The following is an 18,239-nucleotide window of genomic DNA, read 5'->3' as shown; positions in this document are numbered from 1 at the left end:
CTTTGCAGATTGAGTTTTTCAGTATAGAAAAATGGAGATCTGTGTGCTAGACACTTTAGTGCTACATACGTTTGTGAAATGTGGGGATTGTTTAAGTATAGCATTGTATCCTTCCACCAAATCATCCCTCCTGCCCTCCCCCACAGCACTCCCCATCCTGCCTCCTCCAATCCCCTCAATATCCCACTCCCCCCACAGCAACTCCCAACATCCCCTTCCTGCAACATCCCCCCACAGCAACCCCCAATATTCCCCTCCCCCACAGCAACCCCCATATCCCACAGCAACCCCCAACACTCCCCTCCCCCACAGCAACTCCCAATATCTCCCCTGCAATATCCTCCTACCCCAACAGCAACCCCCAATATCTCCCTCCCCCCTCCACAGCAACCCCCAATATCCCCCCACAGCAACCCCCAATATCCCCTCCCCCAGAGCAACCCCCAATAGCCTCCAACAACCCCCCAATATCCCCTCCCCCACAGCAACCCCCAATATCCCCCAGCAACCCCCAATATCCCCCTCCCCACAGCAACATCCCTTCCCCCTGCCCAGCACCCCCCAATAATATACCTCTCCCCACCCAGCAACGCCCCAAACACCTCCCCCCGAGCCCCGCCCACCAGTCCCCGGAGTCCTCCAGTGCATACGAGAGGGGCGGGACAGAGCGGCTATAGCGGGCGGAAGTGCGTAGCCCGCTGAGCCGGGCCCGGAAGTGGTGGGTGGCGCGTGTGGCGGCGCCTGTGAGGGGCCGCGGTGGGCAGCGAGCGGGGCGGCTCTGAGGCCGGGGCCGGGCAGGAAGATGCCAGTGGCGGTGATGGCGGAAACCTCCTTCAGCTTCAAGAAGCTCCTGGAGCAGTGCGAGACGCAGGAGCTGGAGGTAGCGGGCGGGCGCGGACCGGACCGGACCGGGACCGGCCCCGGGCGGCAGGAGCCGTTAGACCCCGGCGGGCTCAGGGGCGGGAACAGGCGCGGCCGGGTGCTGGTGATCAGCGGCCGCCTGACGAGCCCCTCCGCGGAGCGCGCTAGGTGGCCGCTGCTCTCCCTAAGGTGCGGGCTAAGCCCGGGGCCACCGCCTCGCGGGGAGCCGCTTCTCCCCGCTGGGGAGCTCGGGGGCTGAGGCCGCGTGGCCGGGCGGGTCGGTGGGACTCGGGAGAGCTGGGTCTGCCGCTGGCCTGATGCGGGACCTTGTACGGCTCGCCGCCTCTGTACAGTGTGTGTGTGTGTGTGTGTGTGTGTGTGTCCCCTCGTGCCCTCGGTCTGGTCTCTTTAGTGTGCAATTCCTCAGAGCACAGACTATCCCTTACTCTCGCTCTGTGTGTGTGTGTGTGTGTGTGTGTGTGTATGTGTATGTATATATCTATATATATATATCTATAGTGCCTAGTATGATTGGGCACCAATCTCAGTTGGGCCTTCTCTCCATTACCATTATACTGCCGATGATGATGATAATTAATAATAGTTCCTCCCAGGGTTTAATTCCTGGACCCTTTTTGGAGAAATCTTCTGTAGCTTTCTGCTAGAAAGTGTCTAATAAACTTGAAGCTGTCACATAAGCTGGCTGCTTAGAAGAAGGAATATTCTCTTTTCTTTTTCCTCACATCCCAGAGCCTACTGGCTACAGCAAAGTGGTCTCCACTAATATACCCCTCTCTGCTTGTTTTTTGAGTCCTACTCAGTATGTGTTTGGTGCCTGTCTGCAACCATGTGAGTGTCTTGTCAATCTCACTTCTGCATAGTAATGTTCTGAATAGCAGCAGTGGAAGCTGGAGAAGGCTGGCCAAGGTCGTTCTATTGCCGCTTGAGAAAGCTCTGTGCTATTATCTCCTCCTAGCTCACTGATGTTGGGAGCATGGAGTTGCTGGAGCTCAGTGGGCTCTTGGGAGTTGTTACAAGCCAGCATAAATTGTCGAGGAACCTCAAGGCAGCTTTAAGTTATCCTAGCATCAGGTCTAGGAACATACTGCGCTTTCCTCCTGCACATGGAGCAGAACACTGCAACTAGTTCTCAGTCTGTGTGTTTCAGTAGATGAGCTTGTTAAAGCCCTTTAACCAAATCAAGTAGCTGTGCAACTATCTGCGTACATATGTTTGCTGCATTGTCCTTATATGCGCAGCACAACTGGAAGTCTAACAGAATTTTCATGTGTAATGAGTACTGTGTTTTCAAATTTGTAACTTTGTTTTAAAACCATTTTTTGTTGTCAAACTCAGCAGAGCGTGTGCTGCTTATATTGTATGTGTCAAGTTTGAAGTTGCGAAGCTTGACGGGTGTGGAGAAAGTAAATAAGGAAGTGTTATTTTTTCCTCATAACACAAGAAGTGGGGTCACCAAATGAAATTAATAGGCAGCAGGTTTAAAACAAACAAAAGGAAGTATTTTTCACACAACGCACAGTCAACCTGTGGAATTCCTTGCCGAAGGATGTTGTGAAGACCGAGACTATAATAGTTCAAAAAAGAACTAGATAAGTTCATGGACGATAGGTCCATCAATGGCTATTAGCCAGGATGGGCAGGCATGGTGCCCCTAGCCTCTGTTTGTCAGAAGCTTGGAATGGGTGACAGGCGATGGATCACTTGATGATTACCTGTTCTGTTCATTCCCTCTGGGGCACCTGGCATTGACCATTGTTGGAAGACAGGATACTGGGCTAGATGGACCTTTGGTCTGACCCAATATGGCTGTTCTTATGTTCTTGTTCTCAGTTGGTAATCAAGGGGGGAATTTACATTCATCTCCAAAATGGCCAAAGGAATTTTGCTTAGCCTTTGTTTCAAAAACAAACAACACTTCCATGCAGAGACCAAGAATAGTAAAGTTCTGCCTAGAAATGGGGCTTGGGTGGGAACTGTCTGGATCCTGAAGTATAGTGGCTGCTGATAAGGTCAATGTTCTAATTGTTGCTCATGTAACGAAAGACCTTATTGTAATCTACCCATGCTAGGGAGCAGAATTAAGGTTTCCACAGAAACCTTAGTTAGTAATTTCCTGACTTGTTGGAATTAAAATCTTGATTTTAATATTGATGTAGTTTTTTATATAATTATCACAAAGCCAAACAGAGCATCTGTTCACAGCCATTCTCTGATGTGGAAAACAGCTAATTTTATGTGTAATGTTAGAATTATGGGTTCTCTCCAATTTGAAGTATTTTTTAAATTAAATACCTCTGATTCCGTTTCCCTTCTTTACTGTTTAAGATGTATAATCCAATTAAGTGAGTTGGATTTGTTTTTTAAGGCCCCTGGAGGAATTGCAACACCCCCAGTTTATGGTCAGCTTCTAGCGCTATACCTGCTGCACAATGACATGTAAGTAACTGTTACTGTTACCCTAAAAATTTAAAAATATGTACAGCAATTCAGTATCATAATTAGAACTTGATCTATACTTGTCAGAACTGTTTAAAAACTGTTGTTAATAATTTGGCTTATAAAAATGCATTTATCCATTGCACGGGGCACAAGTATGTGAAAACAACAGCAAATTTACAGACAAACTAATGACATGTTATAGATCTCATGATTCTCTTCTTCCTTTTCAACTTGTCAAGAATAATAAATGCTATTTTCTCTGTAAATTCTTTTTCTTCTCTCACCTACCCCTTCTTGAAAGCCTAGGAAAACAGCTGGGTCTTACACTGTTCAGCTTACTCAGCTCTGGTGGCTCATGGCTGGTAGCTTTCCAGAGTCAATGGCCACGTCTCTGCTGAAAAGTCCTGTCTTCATATTCTTTGCAATTAAACCAGGGGGCTTATCTTCTCAAGCACCATAGCCATGGTTTCATGCAAGAAAAGTGTCAGTTTCTCAAGCAGACATTACCCAATCCAGTTACTTTGGCAGCTGGTGGGGATCAGGAAGCACAGCTTGTAATTTACCACCACCTGGGAGAGAGTGTATTCGGCACTAGCTGAAGCTTCCAAATAGTCTTCCAGCATAGCCCAGTATAGTGTGAATACTGTGATCTATTCTGGAGATGACAGTGGAAAACTGGCAAAATGTCTCAACCTTCTAGACAACCATAGATGAAAAAACATTTTTGGCCACTATTGGCTACCTAAATATTAGAGGCAATTGAAGCAAATGAGATTCCCCCACAGACTGCAAAGCTGTATTGCAACTTGTAGACAATCCTAGAAACTGAAAACTGCCAACTAGTTCTTCTGATTGGGCATCAAAGCAATCATTAAACAGTTACTTTTAATCTTGTCTGTAATGCCAACCAGCTAACCATAATTCAAGTCTCGATCTGGTAAACACAGGATAAATTGCTTAATCATAGTCTGAAATTTAAAAGACAGTATTGAGATTGGATTTATAGGTTACATTTCAATGATATTTAATACTTTCTTACTGGTGCTGGAAAATCCTGTAAGCTTTTTCAGATGAGCAACTATAGATAAAATCGAGAAGTCTTTGCTTCTCAGCCTTTCAGTATGTGCATATGCTGTGTCACTACATTGATATGCATTGTTCTTGAAGGTGTATAAGAACAATCAGGAATAATTCTGCTTTCAGGCTTCTGAAAGCATGGGTCACATATGCAGTTTTTAGCATTTTAAGAAGTCAGCATCTACCCATGGATATCACCGAGTGATATCAGAAATCACAATATTTCCCTTTACTTACAATGGAAGGTCAGAAATATCCAACCGTTGTGTTTACTGTGTGGATAAATGGTGATATCGGTATTCTGGCTGCTCATAGGAGAGGAGGGATTGGCACAAACTTTCCAGTTAACAGGCTTGTCAGTTTTAGTGGGCACTCTGAAGATAAGGAAAAATCTTTACCTATATTACTAAATAGCATCTTAGATGATCTAGGCTGAGCATTTTACCTCTTATTTACTACTTGCTTCTTGCATTTCACTAGGCTGGATAATGAACATAGACTTCAGTTTCTCTTTGGTGTTATCAGGTGCTGCTGTTTGTGTTCATAATATTGCAGGGGAATGTTTTCATTAAACTTCAGTGTCATGACATTCTGAACACTGGCTTGCAATATGTCCTCTTACTGCATCTATTTCAAAATTACTTTCATAGTTGAATTTTTATATCTCGCTTGATATAAAGCCATTATACTGCAGATTTTTAAGCATTAAGATGACATTGTATGTGGCATAAATCTGTGTGTTATGCTACTAAATGCTTGATTTGTTCACCCCATTAAGTGTAGCACTTACATCTGAAGACATCTTTATCACTTTTCATAGGGTTCTAGCAGTAAACATCTGATGAATATAATTGTTAAACATAGTCTAACTGGGCTCTATTTTGTTTACTAGGAATAATGCACGATATCTTTGGAAAAGAATTCCTCCTGCTATTAAATCTGTAAGTACTCCCTTCAGTGCAGTTTAAGACTGGAGATGGTACTGTGCTCCATTCTACATGTTTGAAGAAAAAGGTTTTTTTCCAAAATGTGGCATTTAAAATAAATCTTCACTTTTGGTCTGAGCTACATGGTTGATGAATGGCCAGGTTCAAAGGTTTGAGCTCTTCAACCACTTTGCCAGCAGATGGCACTGCCAAGGCATGTCAACCTGTTCCCTCTACTGACAGAGATCATCTGCATCTGTCTGCTCCTGCAAAGTGCTCTCTTATTCTCTCTCTTTTGCTACCCAAAATAATTAGCCTTTCAGGCCACCTCCTCAAAATATATTGGAGTTCAGCAAATCAGCAATAGTTGTTGTTGGAAACCTAGTTCCTCACGACAAAAATGGCCACCAGCAGAAAGAAGGCAAAGGTCCTATTCTGAGTATTACCAGAGACCAAAAGTCAGGCAGATACATCCTGTAGTTGATTCACAACCTCAGCCAACTTTTCAAAAGGTCAAAATGGTGTCTGGGAGCACTTCTGTCACTGTTGGAAAGAGGAGGCTGATAACATCACTGGATCTTATTTATAATTATATTTTCATATGAATGTTTCCTCTTATTGGCATACATTTCAGAAGGTTCTGTCTGACTTACTACCCGGGATTTAGGAGACATTACAGCGTTCAGTGTAAATTACTATTCTCCCTAGGATACACTGGAGTGCAGTAGAATCCTAAAAGACAAATCTCAGAGAAAAGTGTTTTTTTTTTTTTTTTCTTCCTCCTTGCACCTCTTGGTATAATGGATAGAGAACTGAAAATAAAACAGCCAACAGGTATAGCAGGAACCTAACTGCACGTTTTGCGTTTCATGGCTACAGTGATGTGTAAGTACCAGAAACGATAGAGCACTTCCATATGAGGCACTCTCTCATATATCCGAGATATATGGCCACAAGCCAGACTGATACATCATTCCAAAGTATAATTTAGTGAATTCCAGTGTCTGGATTTCCAAATTATAAGTGAATACCGAAAGCGCTGTATTGAACTACTGAATCAACAGTGTAGGTTTACTGTAATGTCCTACTTGAATTAGAACCACCTTTTGAGATGTCAGGTCTCTAATAGCAAAAGTGCTTGCCTGTTTGTAGGATTTTTCTTTAGAATTTGGGTGTCTAAAGATACAATTGGGGTCAGAAAGCTTTTACATAAAGAAATAGGGAGGAAGTGGCTCTGCAATCCTCTGCCAGGTCTGAGACTGGGTAATATCTCCTGAGATACTTCTGAATACCACTTTCCTAGCAGTGACGGAAAGGTCAATCGGGCTCAGCCATTTGATGATAAGTCAACTAGTGGTCTCAGTAATATTGCTGGGTCAAACCTTTTTTGTATCACACTTGCAACACATCTTGCCACACTTGTTAACGAGGAATTACTGGTAATTGTCACAGCAGCCTTTGCATCTTCCTCTGATAAAACTCATGGGAGGTAATTTCCATGATCTTCATGCCATTTTGTGGGTTGAAACAGAATTGACATGTCCAACAGGACTGAGAATCAGTCTCCTTTCATGATGGAGGTCATTCCTCCTCTTCTCACCCAGACTGCTGCCCATTTCTATTCTAATATGTAATTATTAGCGGCACGTTGCTCTGGAGACTAGTTAGCAAGATCTACTTTGTTGGCTACATAGAAGAATCTCTATTAATTTCTTCCTATATTTATACAACTGGCTTCTAACTTTTCCACCTGATTGCTTTCTGTTTATATCTGTTAGTTTGTAAACTTAATCATCCAAGATTAGTCCGCCTTAAAAAAAAAAAAAAAAAAAAAAGTGTGGTATAATTGTATATGTATGTTTCTTGCTTCCTTCTGCACTACATTTTTTGGGTGGTGAAGCAGGTGTAGAAAGATGTAATAGGCAAATTACGTGTTTTACTCTGTGTCTCTTAGCAGCTTTGTCTGTATAAAAAAATTAGAATTGTTTGAACTGGATCATCACTCTTACACCATTATCAGTGACGTGGTACTGTACTGTCTGAATCTTAATATCAAGATTACTGTAGTATTTCATTCTAATTGTTCTCATTCCTACTTGTTAAGAGAGAGGAAAAATATACTTTCAGCAAAATGCAATTAGTAGTAGAGTGGTCATGGCAGGGAATAATACATATGTTCTGTTTTGATTGCTTGCTTGCTTTATCACTGTAGGCAAATTCTGAACTTGGTGGAATTTGGTCAGTAGGACAAAGAATTTGGCAGCGAGACTTTCCAGGAATCTACACAACAATCGGTGCACATCAGTGGTCTGAGACTATTCAACCAATCATGGAAGCACTTAGAGGTACAAAAAATATTTGTTTGAAAACTTAAACTTCTCTGCCCCTAGTCTGTGTTAATTTGAATTTTTGATGGCCATATAGGACTACATGCTACCGTTAACCCTTGCTCAAGACTCACTCTGAGTTCTAGGAGATTGTATTTTGGCTTGGATTTTTAGTGTATGCTAATTTGTTGTCAGAACAGTTTTGCTTAGATTGTGAATTCCTTGGGGCAAGGACATTCAGCCAGGCACTTTGACAGTTCTTGATAAATAGAAATAGGTTTCGGTAACAGACTTGGGCTTTCTGCAGTAACTGAGCAAATACCCAAGTGTTTTGGTTTTTGTGTTGTAAGTAGCGCAGTGAATCTTGAAAAATCTGAATCTTGAACATTTTGAATAAATTTCTTTACTCATATAAGTTATTTATGAAACTAGTAGCTTTGATAGAATATGTTGAGTGTGCAAATCTGTTTATACTACTGATTACTATTTCGTTTGAAAACAAAATTAGACCCTGATCCAGCAATGTGCGCTGCGCTGTGCAAGTAAAACCCCTGCTCATGTAGAACTCATTGCAGGGCTAGGCCTACTTTTGTTTTTCAAATGAAATAAATTAGTACTGTAAACAGACTGTTTTGAGTGTACAAAACCTATTGGTTTCATAAATAACATACATGTGTAAAGAAATGTATTCAAAATGTTCAAGATTCAATAAGTCTGTGGGCTTCCTTGTTTTGGGAATATACTATTACCTTGGTTTAACATTACAGTATCTAAAGGGAAAAAGTATATTAACCATTTGGGGCTGGTGGGAGTAAGTGTATTTTCCACATTCAGAAACTAAGTAGATACAGTCCAGTTTAGAATAACAGTATTTCAGCACCTGCCACAGTGGTGGCCAGCCTGGTTGGTTGTGACGCTTAGATGCTATCACAATGTGTGTGTTTAATAATGTGTGGAACAAATGGGCTAGAGCAATATTTTACTGAACATCTAATATTTACTAAACATCTAAAACTTTAAGATATTGCTAATCCAAGGTAAAAAAAAAAAAAAAAACTTGTTGAATATCCCTCTAACTGAATAATTGAAATTTATACAGAGTGTATCGCCAGTAACACCACATTGTGTTGAAGGGCTATTTCCAACTTGTTAAGAATAAAAATCAACCTTGAAGATTGTCCCATAGCCTTCAGAGGTCTTACCTGACGGATTTCAGATATGAAACTTATCATGATATGAAACATCAGTTTCAAAATTAAATTTAAATGATTTCTTCTTACAAACTTTGATGTACCATAAATAGAATGATCGTCATCTTTTGCTCTCACATTATAATCAAGTTTTAATTGCATGTCTGGAATACGGATGAACAAGCTTCAGATATGACTCAACTTTCAAAATAAGTCCCTCTTATTGGATTCCACAAGCTTGACAACGTCCCTTTAAAATTAGTCCTGTAGCTAGCAGGATTCTAAGGAATCTTATTTGGAGTTTGCCCATAACTGCTTACATTAGACAAAGATTCTACTTTTTTTTTTTTTTTAATTAAAGACACTTAGTGCAGATGTTTCTGAGTAGTAATATTCTGCTTAACACTAATGTGCTAATAGCTTTTCACTGCAAGGGGGCACTAGAGTCTGTGGAAAAAAAAATTTGCAGGCTATTTCACTCTCCCATCCCAAAACATGAATTCCAGTTCATTCTTTGTGCTAATAAGGAAACAGTTTGATGTAGTGTTACTTTGGAGCCATATTGGGATTAAAGCATCAAGCATTATAGAAATTTAAGACATGAATGTCATTTATTTAAACAGTCCCTTATTGAATAATTATATTTAAACTTTAATTAGTAATTGAATTTTTATAACTTTGCAGAAATAAAATTGTGTAGCTAATTAGCTATGAACATTTCAGTTTTACTTACAATAAAATTGGAAGCATTTTAGCACTTTCTGGGCTTACACCAAAAATGTTTTAAAATACTAAGATGAATTTTCTATGATTTTCAGAACATGTTATCCAGATCCTGTCATTCTGAATGAGCCTGGGCTCAAGAGCAAAGTGACTAGACTGTACCTCATACCCTTTGTACTTAAATGTTAACTGTTAAGGCACAGATTTGGGAGATAGATGATCTAGGTTCTGTTCCTAGATCTACCACAGACTTGGGCAAGTTGTTTTAACCTCCCTGCCTCAGTTTCTCTATCTGTAAGTCATGATACTTACTGCTTGCCTCATAGGGGTGTCGAAGCTCAGTTAATATTTACAAAGCCTCTTTTAGGCTTGCACTCAATGGAACATACTGTGTAAATATGAACTATTAGTATTAAGCACCAGATTTTCAGAAATGCGGTTCTCCACTGTTATGTGAGGCCACACAAAGCATTTTCGGACTTGCTGCCTGTTTTGAAGACTGTTACAATTATATCGTTTACAAATGTGTTCCTCTTAATAGATGCAACTAGGAGGCGAGCTTTTGGACTGGTTTCTCAGGCATATACCTCAATAATTGCAGATGATTTTGCAGCCTTTGTTGGACTTCCTGTAGAAGAAGCTGTGAAAGGTAGCTTATTCTTTTACTTCTTGGATTGTCTTTCATGGACAATTTTGTTTTGAGGCCGAGACCAGAATTAAATGGACTAACTAAAGAATCCCATTATAAAATAAAAGTGGTTTAAGAACACTTTTCCTTCCTTACACCAAGTCCAAAAAAAAAGCCAGAGGGCCCTCTTTTCAAAGTAGCAGCCGTGTTAGTCTGTATCCGCAAAAAGAAGAACAGGAGTACTTGTGGCACCTTAGAGACTAACAAATTTATTAGAGCATAAGCTTTCGTGAACTACAGCCCATATGCATATGCATCGAAGAAATGGGCTGTAGTCCACGAAAGCTTATGCTCTAATAAATTTGTTAGTCTCTAAGGTGCCACAAGTACTCCTGTTCTTCTTTTTTTTAGAGGGCCCTCTGTATTTAGAAAATTCTTCATTGTAGGCCTAACAGATTTTGGTGAAAATGTTTCAAATAAATTAAAGGAAAACTGGAGATAAAGTTGACCTTTATGAAATGTTACTAATGGATTTATGCATGGTCCTGATTTTTAATAGAACAGTGTTCGTCCGCTTGGGTCTGAAGTCTTGTCCGTAAAAGAAAACCTTTACAAAACCTAATGAATAGGGTTTCCATTAATGTAAATCTGTCTTGGAATTTAAATATTTCCAAGCAGTGTTACAATGTGAATATTGCCAACAATTGCTTGTACCTGAGAATCGGAAAGTGACCCTGGTTAGAAACCATAGTGACATTTCCTATTCTATATTTCTCTCATCTTGTTGGATTCAAATAAAGTAAAATGAAAGTATAAATGTATACATTAAATAACATTTTAAAAAAATCAGTTTTAATAATCTAGGGATATCTGTAACATGTGAGGTACATCTTGCTGAGAAGGTTTCACCTTGCTCGGCTCTCTGCCCAGTGAGGTCCCACTTCCACTGCTGCTCCCGTAACTCATTTTGCGGGAAAGGGATGGGGCGTAGAGGGGTACTTCAAAACGAAGTAGGGAGGAGGATCCAAAAATAAACATAAGCTTGAGATTATTGTGAAAGGAGATGATGACTGAAAAGGGAAACAGTAAAAGCAAATTGCTTCATTTTTAGGATGGAAAATGTATTTGAGTTCTCCAGTTATCACCACTTACTAGATTAGGAGCCACAAAAAGCCTTCCTCCTTTGAAATAGCAGAGGAATTCCATTTTTCTTGAGTGTGCGAAGCCCATGCTCCAGGACAAAAAATGAAAGTAAAGCTTTGCATCAGGCCTGACTGAATAAGTCTCAGGATACTATCACTTCTACAAAGATCATGCATTTGTACAACTAAATGTCTCCAGCAGCACCTCTTGTCATGAGCTCGTATGAGAAATAACTTTTACTGTGCAATCCAACTTTTAAAGTGTATTGAGACATTTTTCCAGTGAGTGGGAACTTTGGGTTATTTGATACTGGAGTCCAACTCATAGGGTATCATTTCTCCCTCACCCCTTTCCCTTCAACGTGCCAACCTGTTTCCCTTTAGCTGATCGCCTCCTAAATAAACCTAGTCCCCCTTCCTCCCCCCTCCCAAATTGTGGATCTAACATGACACTTGCTGTCATCACATTGTTCACTTTGCATCTGTGTTCCTACCCTTTCCCTCACACTGTGTCTGTATTGTCTATTTAGATTGTAAGCTCTTCAGGGGAGGGACCATGTCTTGGTCGTGTTTATACAGCGCATAGCAAATGGGGTCCTGGTCCATGGCTGAGGCTCATAGGTGCTATGGTAATACATATAATAAATTGTAATAATAGGAATCGTTTTGTTCTTATGAATTTTTAAAATGTATTTTTAGGGGTGTTAGAACAAGGATGGCAAGCAGACTCAACAACTCGTATGGTAATGCCTAAAAAGCCAGGTAGGTGGAGCTGTTATTCCATGATGCATTTTGGATCTGGCTTTGTATTTCTAGTATTGTATCCTTTAGTGTCATTAAAATGATGCCTAATATAATTTGAGTTTGTTTTGTATAACAAGAACATCTTGACACAGGAGATTAGGGGAGCGGCTCCATAGAGCATACTTTTTGCCAATGACATTATGCTTGTTCTGTAAAGATAAATACTAACTGGAAAGAGACCTAGAACTTTGGAGGGCCGCATTAGAAGAAAATGGCATACAAATCAGTCGACAAAAGATGGAACATGTGCAATGCTTCATTGAGAGGGACAATAAGAAGTCAGTAAAATTAGTGTGTGCAACAGTTGAAGTACCTCGGTTCAGTGCTGAGCCATTTGGAGAATGTGGCTTGAATAGTGCTTGGTATAAATGAAGGGACTTGGTGGGAATTCTCTGTGATAAGACAATGCCAAGTAAACTACAGAGCAAAGTGTGTAAGATCATGATTAGGCCAGCCACAATATATGGGTCAGAATGCTGGCCAATAAGGACGAGAAAACTACTTCTGCTTCACGCTGCTGACATGAGAATGCTCAGGGGAACACTTGGGTAAGATGAGAGCTGGTATGCTATGTAATGAAATGGTACAATCCATGAGGCAGAAAGTCTCCATTATGGAAAAGCTGAGGGAAATATTGACTGAGATGGCTGGGTCCTGTGGGATGATGTGGGTTACATTGGCCAGGGAGTGCAAGAGCTAGTAATCGTGGGACAAAGATGATGAGGAAGACCTGGAAAAAGGTGGTTCGAGATGCTGAAGCACGAGGTGAAAGTTGATGTCAGCTTGGAATATGCCCTTGACAAGAACCCTTGGAGATGAAGAACAAGAGCCGCTGACCCCGACTGACAAGGCAATGATGGAGAAGATTGTATAACAAGAACTAATGCAGGAGCACAACATGAGATGTTCAAAATGTAAGAAACATGAATCAGTGGCTTTAACTTTGGCACAAGCAGTATCAGTTAAACTAAAAGGACCCAAACCTTTTTAAACAAAAGGAAACAGAATATGCTTTAATTTCTTCTACTCCCCTTCTACTTACTATTGGTTCCGATTACTCAGTGGAACATATTACATGACCTCAACTGACATTTCTTAATCTAATAAAGCTTAGTTAAAATTTACTATTTTGAAACACGCGGTGTTTCAAACTAAAGTTCCTTACTCGTGGGACTTAGAGGATCTGTCTTCCTGTGCCTTGTGGTTAAACTGCTGGAACTCGTGGAGTCGAGCCAGCTGAAAACATCTAGAGCAAGCAGCTGACGTAAGAATTGTCTGAACCTGCTGTTTACTATTTCCCAACACAAGGAGGATTCCCTGATATGAACAAGGCTTAATTAAAGTAGATTTCCACTTATTGGCGACTACTCGGTTGCCACCTAAAAGTTGCCATTATTCGGCAGTTGCCAATAAGCAGAAGGCAGGTTTGTGAGGCTGCAGCTAGGGAAGGAAGCTCTGGGACGTGCCTTCCTTGGCCGTAGCCTGCAAACTTGCCTGCGAGTAGAACAGCAACAGGGAGGACCACCGGGTGCTGGGAGCCCATGGAACTGCACAGTACTTCTTCCTGCGCTCTCTGTGCATCAGGGCTCATCACGTCCCAGTCCTTCCTTCCTTGAGTGCAGCCCGCCTGTAGGACACACTGTTGATAGCACAGTGCGAGGTACTGTGCAGCTCCAGTATCCAAGTTTTAGCTACTGCTCTGCCCATAGCCTCCCCACCCAGCCTGCAGCCTCTCCCCTCCTGTGCGATCCAGGTGCACAGGCAGGTTTGCAGGGCTGCAGCCCCAGAAGGTAGCACTGGGATGTGCTGAGCACAGGCTGCAGGAAAGTTTGCAGGGCTGCAGCCGGCAAAGACACATCCCAGCATCTCCCTTCCTGGCTGTAGCCTGGCAAACCTGCCTGCAACTGGGGTCTGTCTTCCAAAATATGTTGTGAATAAATGGCATGCCATTGCCAGTATCCAAATCCCATTAACATTAAAGTCAATGGAACGGGGTTGGTTCCTGGCAAAACATTGCTGTTAACCAGAAGTTAATACCTGGGTTGCTGTTAAGCAGAATCTACTGTGTGTAAAATGAAGTATGTTCAGTGTGCCCAGTGCTGGGTGTAAAAAAGAAAGCAAACATTTTGTGCAGATCCTTCAAATGTGTAAGGAGGCAGTCAGTAGTACGGTGTAGTTCAGCATATCACGTATTTACAGGTCTGTGTTTTCAGACTAGATTACACGCGCCACTCCAGCTTTTTTTAACTGTAATTGTGGTATGGTATTGAAAAGATAAAGCAAGTTTTTGCAAACAGCACACTGGGAAATGCTTGTCTTTAACAAAAGTAATGCTAATTAATTTCTATTGATGTAAAAAGTTGAGCAAAATTTTGTGAAGGGCAGAGACTGCTGTTCTAAACTTCTTAAATAATAGTTTAAAAAACATTAAAAAAAAAAAAAAAAGGAAGAGGGGTGATTAGATCTGCCAGAATATATCTTGCTCCTAAAATGTACTGTTGCTAGGAAAAAATCATACTGTCTTGGGCTCCTGAACAACTAAAACCCTGCTCACCCAAACAAAAAATGATGATTTAATGTGTTCCAGACAAGGTGATGAAATTCACTTATAATCCTGTGTGTATTGACTGACCTGAGGCTTGAACCATCTGACTCAGCTGAACAGACACATCCTCCATTCCCGCCCCCCCCCCCCCCCCCCCGATGTGGTGATGTTTACAGCAAAACTATTTGCAACCCACACTGCGCTTACTAGTGCATGTAACTCAGTGTTGTGTGGGGCTGAACTACCATTGTGAGACAAATGAAATCATCAGGAGGCCAGTCGTCCTTTTCAGTCTCTCATTCACTATGCCTAGGAGTTTAAATGTACAGATGTTATACTATACAATAAAAATTTCCATGAAAGAAAATAGTAACAGGTTTGTTTCTAAGGGTTTGTCTTCACTACGGGGGTAAGTTGACTTAAGTTACGCTGTTCCAGCTACATGAATAGCCTAGCTGGAGTCGATGTAGCTTAGGTTGATTTATCCCGGTGTCTTCACTGTGCTGTGTCGATAGGAGACGCTCTCCAGTCAACTTCCCTTGCTCTTCTCGGAGAGCTGGAGTACCAAGAGCGCTCTGTCATCGATTTAGCGGGTCCCGATTCCTACTACATCAATTGCAGCAGCGTCAATCTCCCTGTAGTGAAGACCAGCCCTATGAATTTATAGGGTTTTAGAAAATTTTGGCTTGGTAAATAAGAATTGTATTGTTAGCAAAATGGGTCCCTTAATTGATTAACATTTCCATTGCATTTTTCCTTTAGGGACACTGGAAGCTTCCTTTAACAGATTTATTCCTTTACCAGGTATTTGCTCATTTTGGTTTATTTTAAAAGGTGTAATATAGATAAATATACAGTTTGCCTTTCTGAAACTCTTATGTACCCTTTACATATGTAAACAAAACAAAGAGCTAACTCAACACCACCTTCCCAGCAATGTCAAATGAAACACACGACCTCCAGCAATTCACTCATTGACCAGACAATATTAACCACCTCCTCAACCCCTCCCTCCCTCCCACAGACATCTGAGTGCGGGAGAGCATTGTGGCATGCCCAGGAACCAGTAAAACCCAGGCTAGTTTCTACCAAGTAGAGAGCTGGTTCCAGAATAGAAACATCCTTGGAGAACTGTCAGTTCCCTCTCCTAAACTGAGATGGAGCCAGCTCAAGCATCTCACTGTGATTGTCATAAGGAGAGTTGCCTCTCAAGTAGGCAAGTCCCAAGTGGTTAAATGGCTTTATAGCCTCTGTGTGATACAAAGAATGTATTCTCTTAAATTTTCCTTTAGATGAAAAATTTGAAGTAGATCTTTCTGCTTCCATCTCTCATTTTTTGTTTTAAATTTAACTGAAGGCTTCGTTATAGATTAAGCTGTACAATTTTCATTGGTGATGCTGGCACCTAAAATTCTGTTCTCCGCATTGTACAACCAAGTATGTTCAGAATAAATCTGATTTGATGGTTTGACACATGCATTATAGATTCCAAGTGAACTTAAAATTTGCTGGAGGTTTGTCTTTCCAAGCCAGTGTGAAGTCTCTCGCTTTCTGAAAGCATGTTGGTTTTTTTTTTAAATGATAGCCTTCTGTTTTTCCCCACCTGGAAGTAGGGTGCTTCACATACATGGGGTTGAGGATTCATTTTTTTTTACGTAGGCTAGGTGAATATCTCCCCAGTGTACTTTTACATCAGAGAAGACTTTACAGGAGGAATCACTTCTATATAACACATTGTTTCTCTGCCTTCCCTTTCCTCAGTTTTGACTCCTTGTGTTCTGTTTTCCTTTCTTCTCCCTGCACTGTTTTTCATTTCTCCTAATTATCTCTTGCCTCTATTCTCGACGGTCCTTTCTTCTCACTCTACTCTCCTTTTCTCTTACCTCTACATTTCATTCTCTGTTTCTCTAATTTTCCCTTCCATTTTCAGTTATCCTCCTCTCTAACCTGCACTTTACCCTTACCACCGGATAACTCTGCATTCTTGTAGAGTTTGTACATGTACTATGGCTGCCTTCTCTTGCCAGCCATCCAGTGCTTTTTCCACCAGGTCTTGATTAGGTATGTCTCGCTTTACCTTAGAGACATGACTCAGCAGACATGCTCGTTATTGCTGCTTCTAGAGCAGGGATGGCCAAACCGCAGCTCACGAGCCGCGGGCAGCTCTTCACAGTTAAAGTGCAGCTCACGGAGACCCGCCTCCCTTACCGCATTCTCTACCTACCAGACTGGGATTGGGGGTTGCTCAGGGCTTCTGCCCTGTATCAGGGTGGTGGGGCCCAGGGGCTTCTGCCCTGTGGGGAGGGGTTTCAGGCCTTCAGCTGAAGCCCCAGCTGGTGCACCCCGGAGGGCTGAAGCCCTGGCCTGGCTCTCGAACTTCTGAAGATTATTGTATGTGTCTCAGAGGGTCAGTAAGTTTGGCCACCCCTGTTCTAGGGGAAGGCAGAATGCAAGCAAACCTATAGGAACTTTACTGTCGTTGAAGATGCTGCAGGAGTTCTTTCCAGAGTTAGCAAACAGAGATGACATGCTGGAAACTTAGCAGTCCTTCAATATATGCAAATAACTCTTGAAGAGTGAAGCGGTCTAGAAATAGTGATAGACGTATCCTAGCAATTTGTAACTTTTGTTGCAGCCGTGGTGTGTAATGGGCCAAATAAGTAACTCCTCCACAACACAACATAAGAGTATATGAAGAGATTGCAAGTAGGAGTGACTGACACTCCAGGGCTGATGAGGAAACAGTCTGAGAAATTTAGTTCACATTTTTCTTTAATGTCAAGGGAGCTGGGATGGGTGACGTTGGGCCCTGTTTTGCCTCTTTAATTTTATTAATGCTGTGTGTTTTTTGTGTTCTTTATAGAACCTGCTACCGTTCCACCAATTCCTAATGAACAACAGTTGGCCAGATTAACTGACTATGTGGCTTTTCTTGAAAATTAATTACCCCATTCCTGCGTTCAAGACAGAACCTGGAAATTCTGTGTACTGGCAGTTCTACTATCTAAAACTTACTTTTATGCTGTTTGTTAAATGTTGCAGTCTCCTCCTACTGGAATATGTTGATAAAATATATAGAGAGTATATTTTGTTCCTATATGTGTTTTGCCAAAGCAAAGTTAGTAGTTGAAATAGTCCTTAACTCCAATAATATTTATCCATTAGGTACACAGCAGTATTACATGTTAAGTTTTATTCTCTTATGACTCGTAGCGGGAAAGGGCATATCTCTCCAACTGTACTGATATAGACTATTGCAAAGCAGCAAACAGAAGGAAAGAGAAGAGTTTCCATCAGCGAAGGAGAATGTGTACTCATGACTCCTTTGTACTCATGACTTCGATGCTTCCATTGCTGGCAGTGGAATACTTACCAGGAAAATCGGTCACAAATGGATTAAGTATAAACAGGGGAAAGCTATTCTACCTGCATCTGTAAAGGAGAAGCCTTGCAAAGTACAATAAATATTTAGTTGTGAACCATAAGTAACAGCAAGTTACAGTAACTATTACTGTACTTTCCTGCAAGATTCCTTCCATTTATGGTGAGATTTTAT

At 41.4% G+C, this 18,239-nt stretch overlaps 1 protein-coding gene across 1 annotated transcript; it reads left to right on the top strand.

Moving 5' to 3' along the window:
* The first annotated feature begins 704 nt into the window (after positions 1-704).
* On the top strand, positions 705-17,985 carry COPS8 (COP9 signalosome subunit 8). The gene is made up of 8 exons (XM_034785973.1): positions 705-880; positions 3,248-3,318; positions 5,291-5,339; positions 7,537-7,669; positions 10,106-10,213; positions 12,034-12,096; positions 15,446-15,487; positions 17,547-17,985. The coding sequence occupies exons 1-8, from the start codon at positions 803-805 to the stop codon at positions 17,624-17,626; spliced, it is 624 nt and encodes a 207-aa protein (XP_034641864.1). The 5' UTR covers positions 705-802; the 3' UTR covers positions 17,627-17,985.
* Positions 17,986-18,239: the final 254 nt, after the last annotated feature.

Source organism: Trachemys scripta, chromosome 11, assembly GCF_013100865.1.
Source record: "Trachemys scripta elegans isolate TJP31775 chromosome 11, CAS_Tse_1.0, whole genome shotgun sequence".
In the NCBI taxonomy this organism is placed as follows: domain Eukaryota; kingdom Metazoa; phylum Chordata; order Testudines; family Emydidae; genus Trachemys; species Trachemys scripta.
The sequence above is the reverse complement of the archived record's forward strand: the minus strand, read 5'-3'. Positions and strand labels throughout refer to the sequence as shown.

Bases quoted from the DNA above. Each gene is read 5' to 3' on its own strand.
- COPS8 (XM_034785973.1), top strand. From the start codon at position 803: ATGCCAGTGGCGGTGATGGCGGAAACCTCCTTCAGCTTCAAGAAGCTC. The intron at 881-3,247 runs GTAGCGGGCGGG...TTGTTTTTTAAG, and splicing joins GCGAGACGCAGGAGCTGGAG to GCCCCTGGAGGAATTGCAAC. The intron at 10,214-12,033 runs GTAGCTTATTCT...ATGTATTTTTAG, and splicing joins TGTAGAAGAAGCTGTGAAAG to GGGTGTTAGAACAAGGATGG.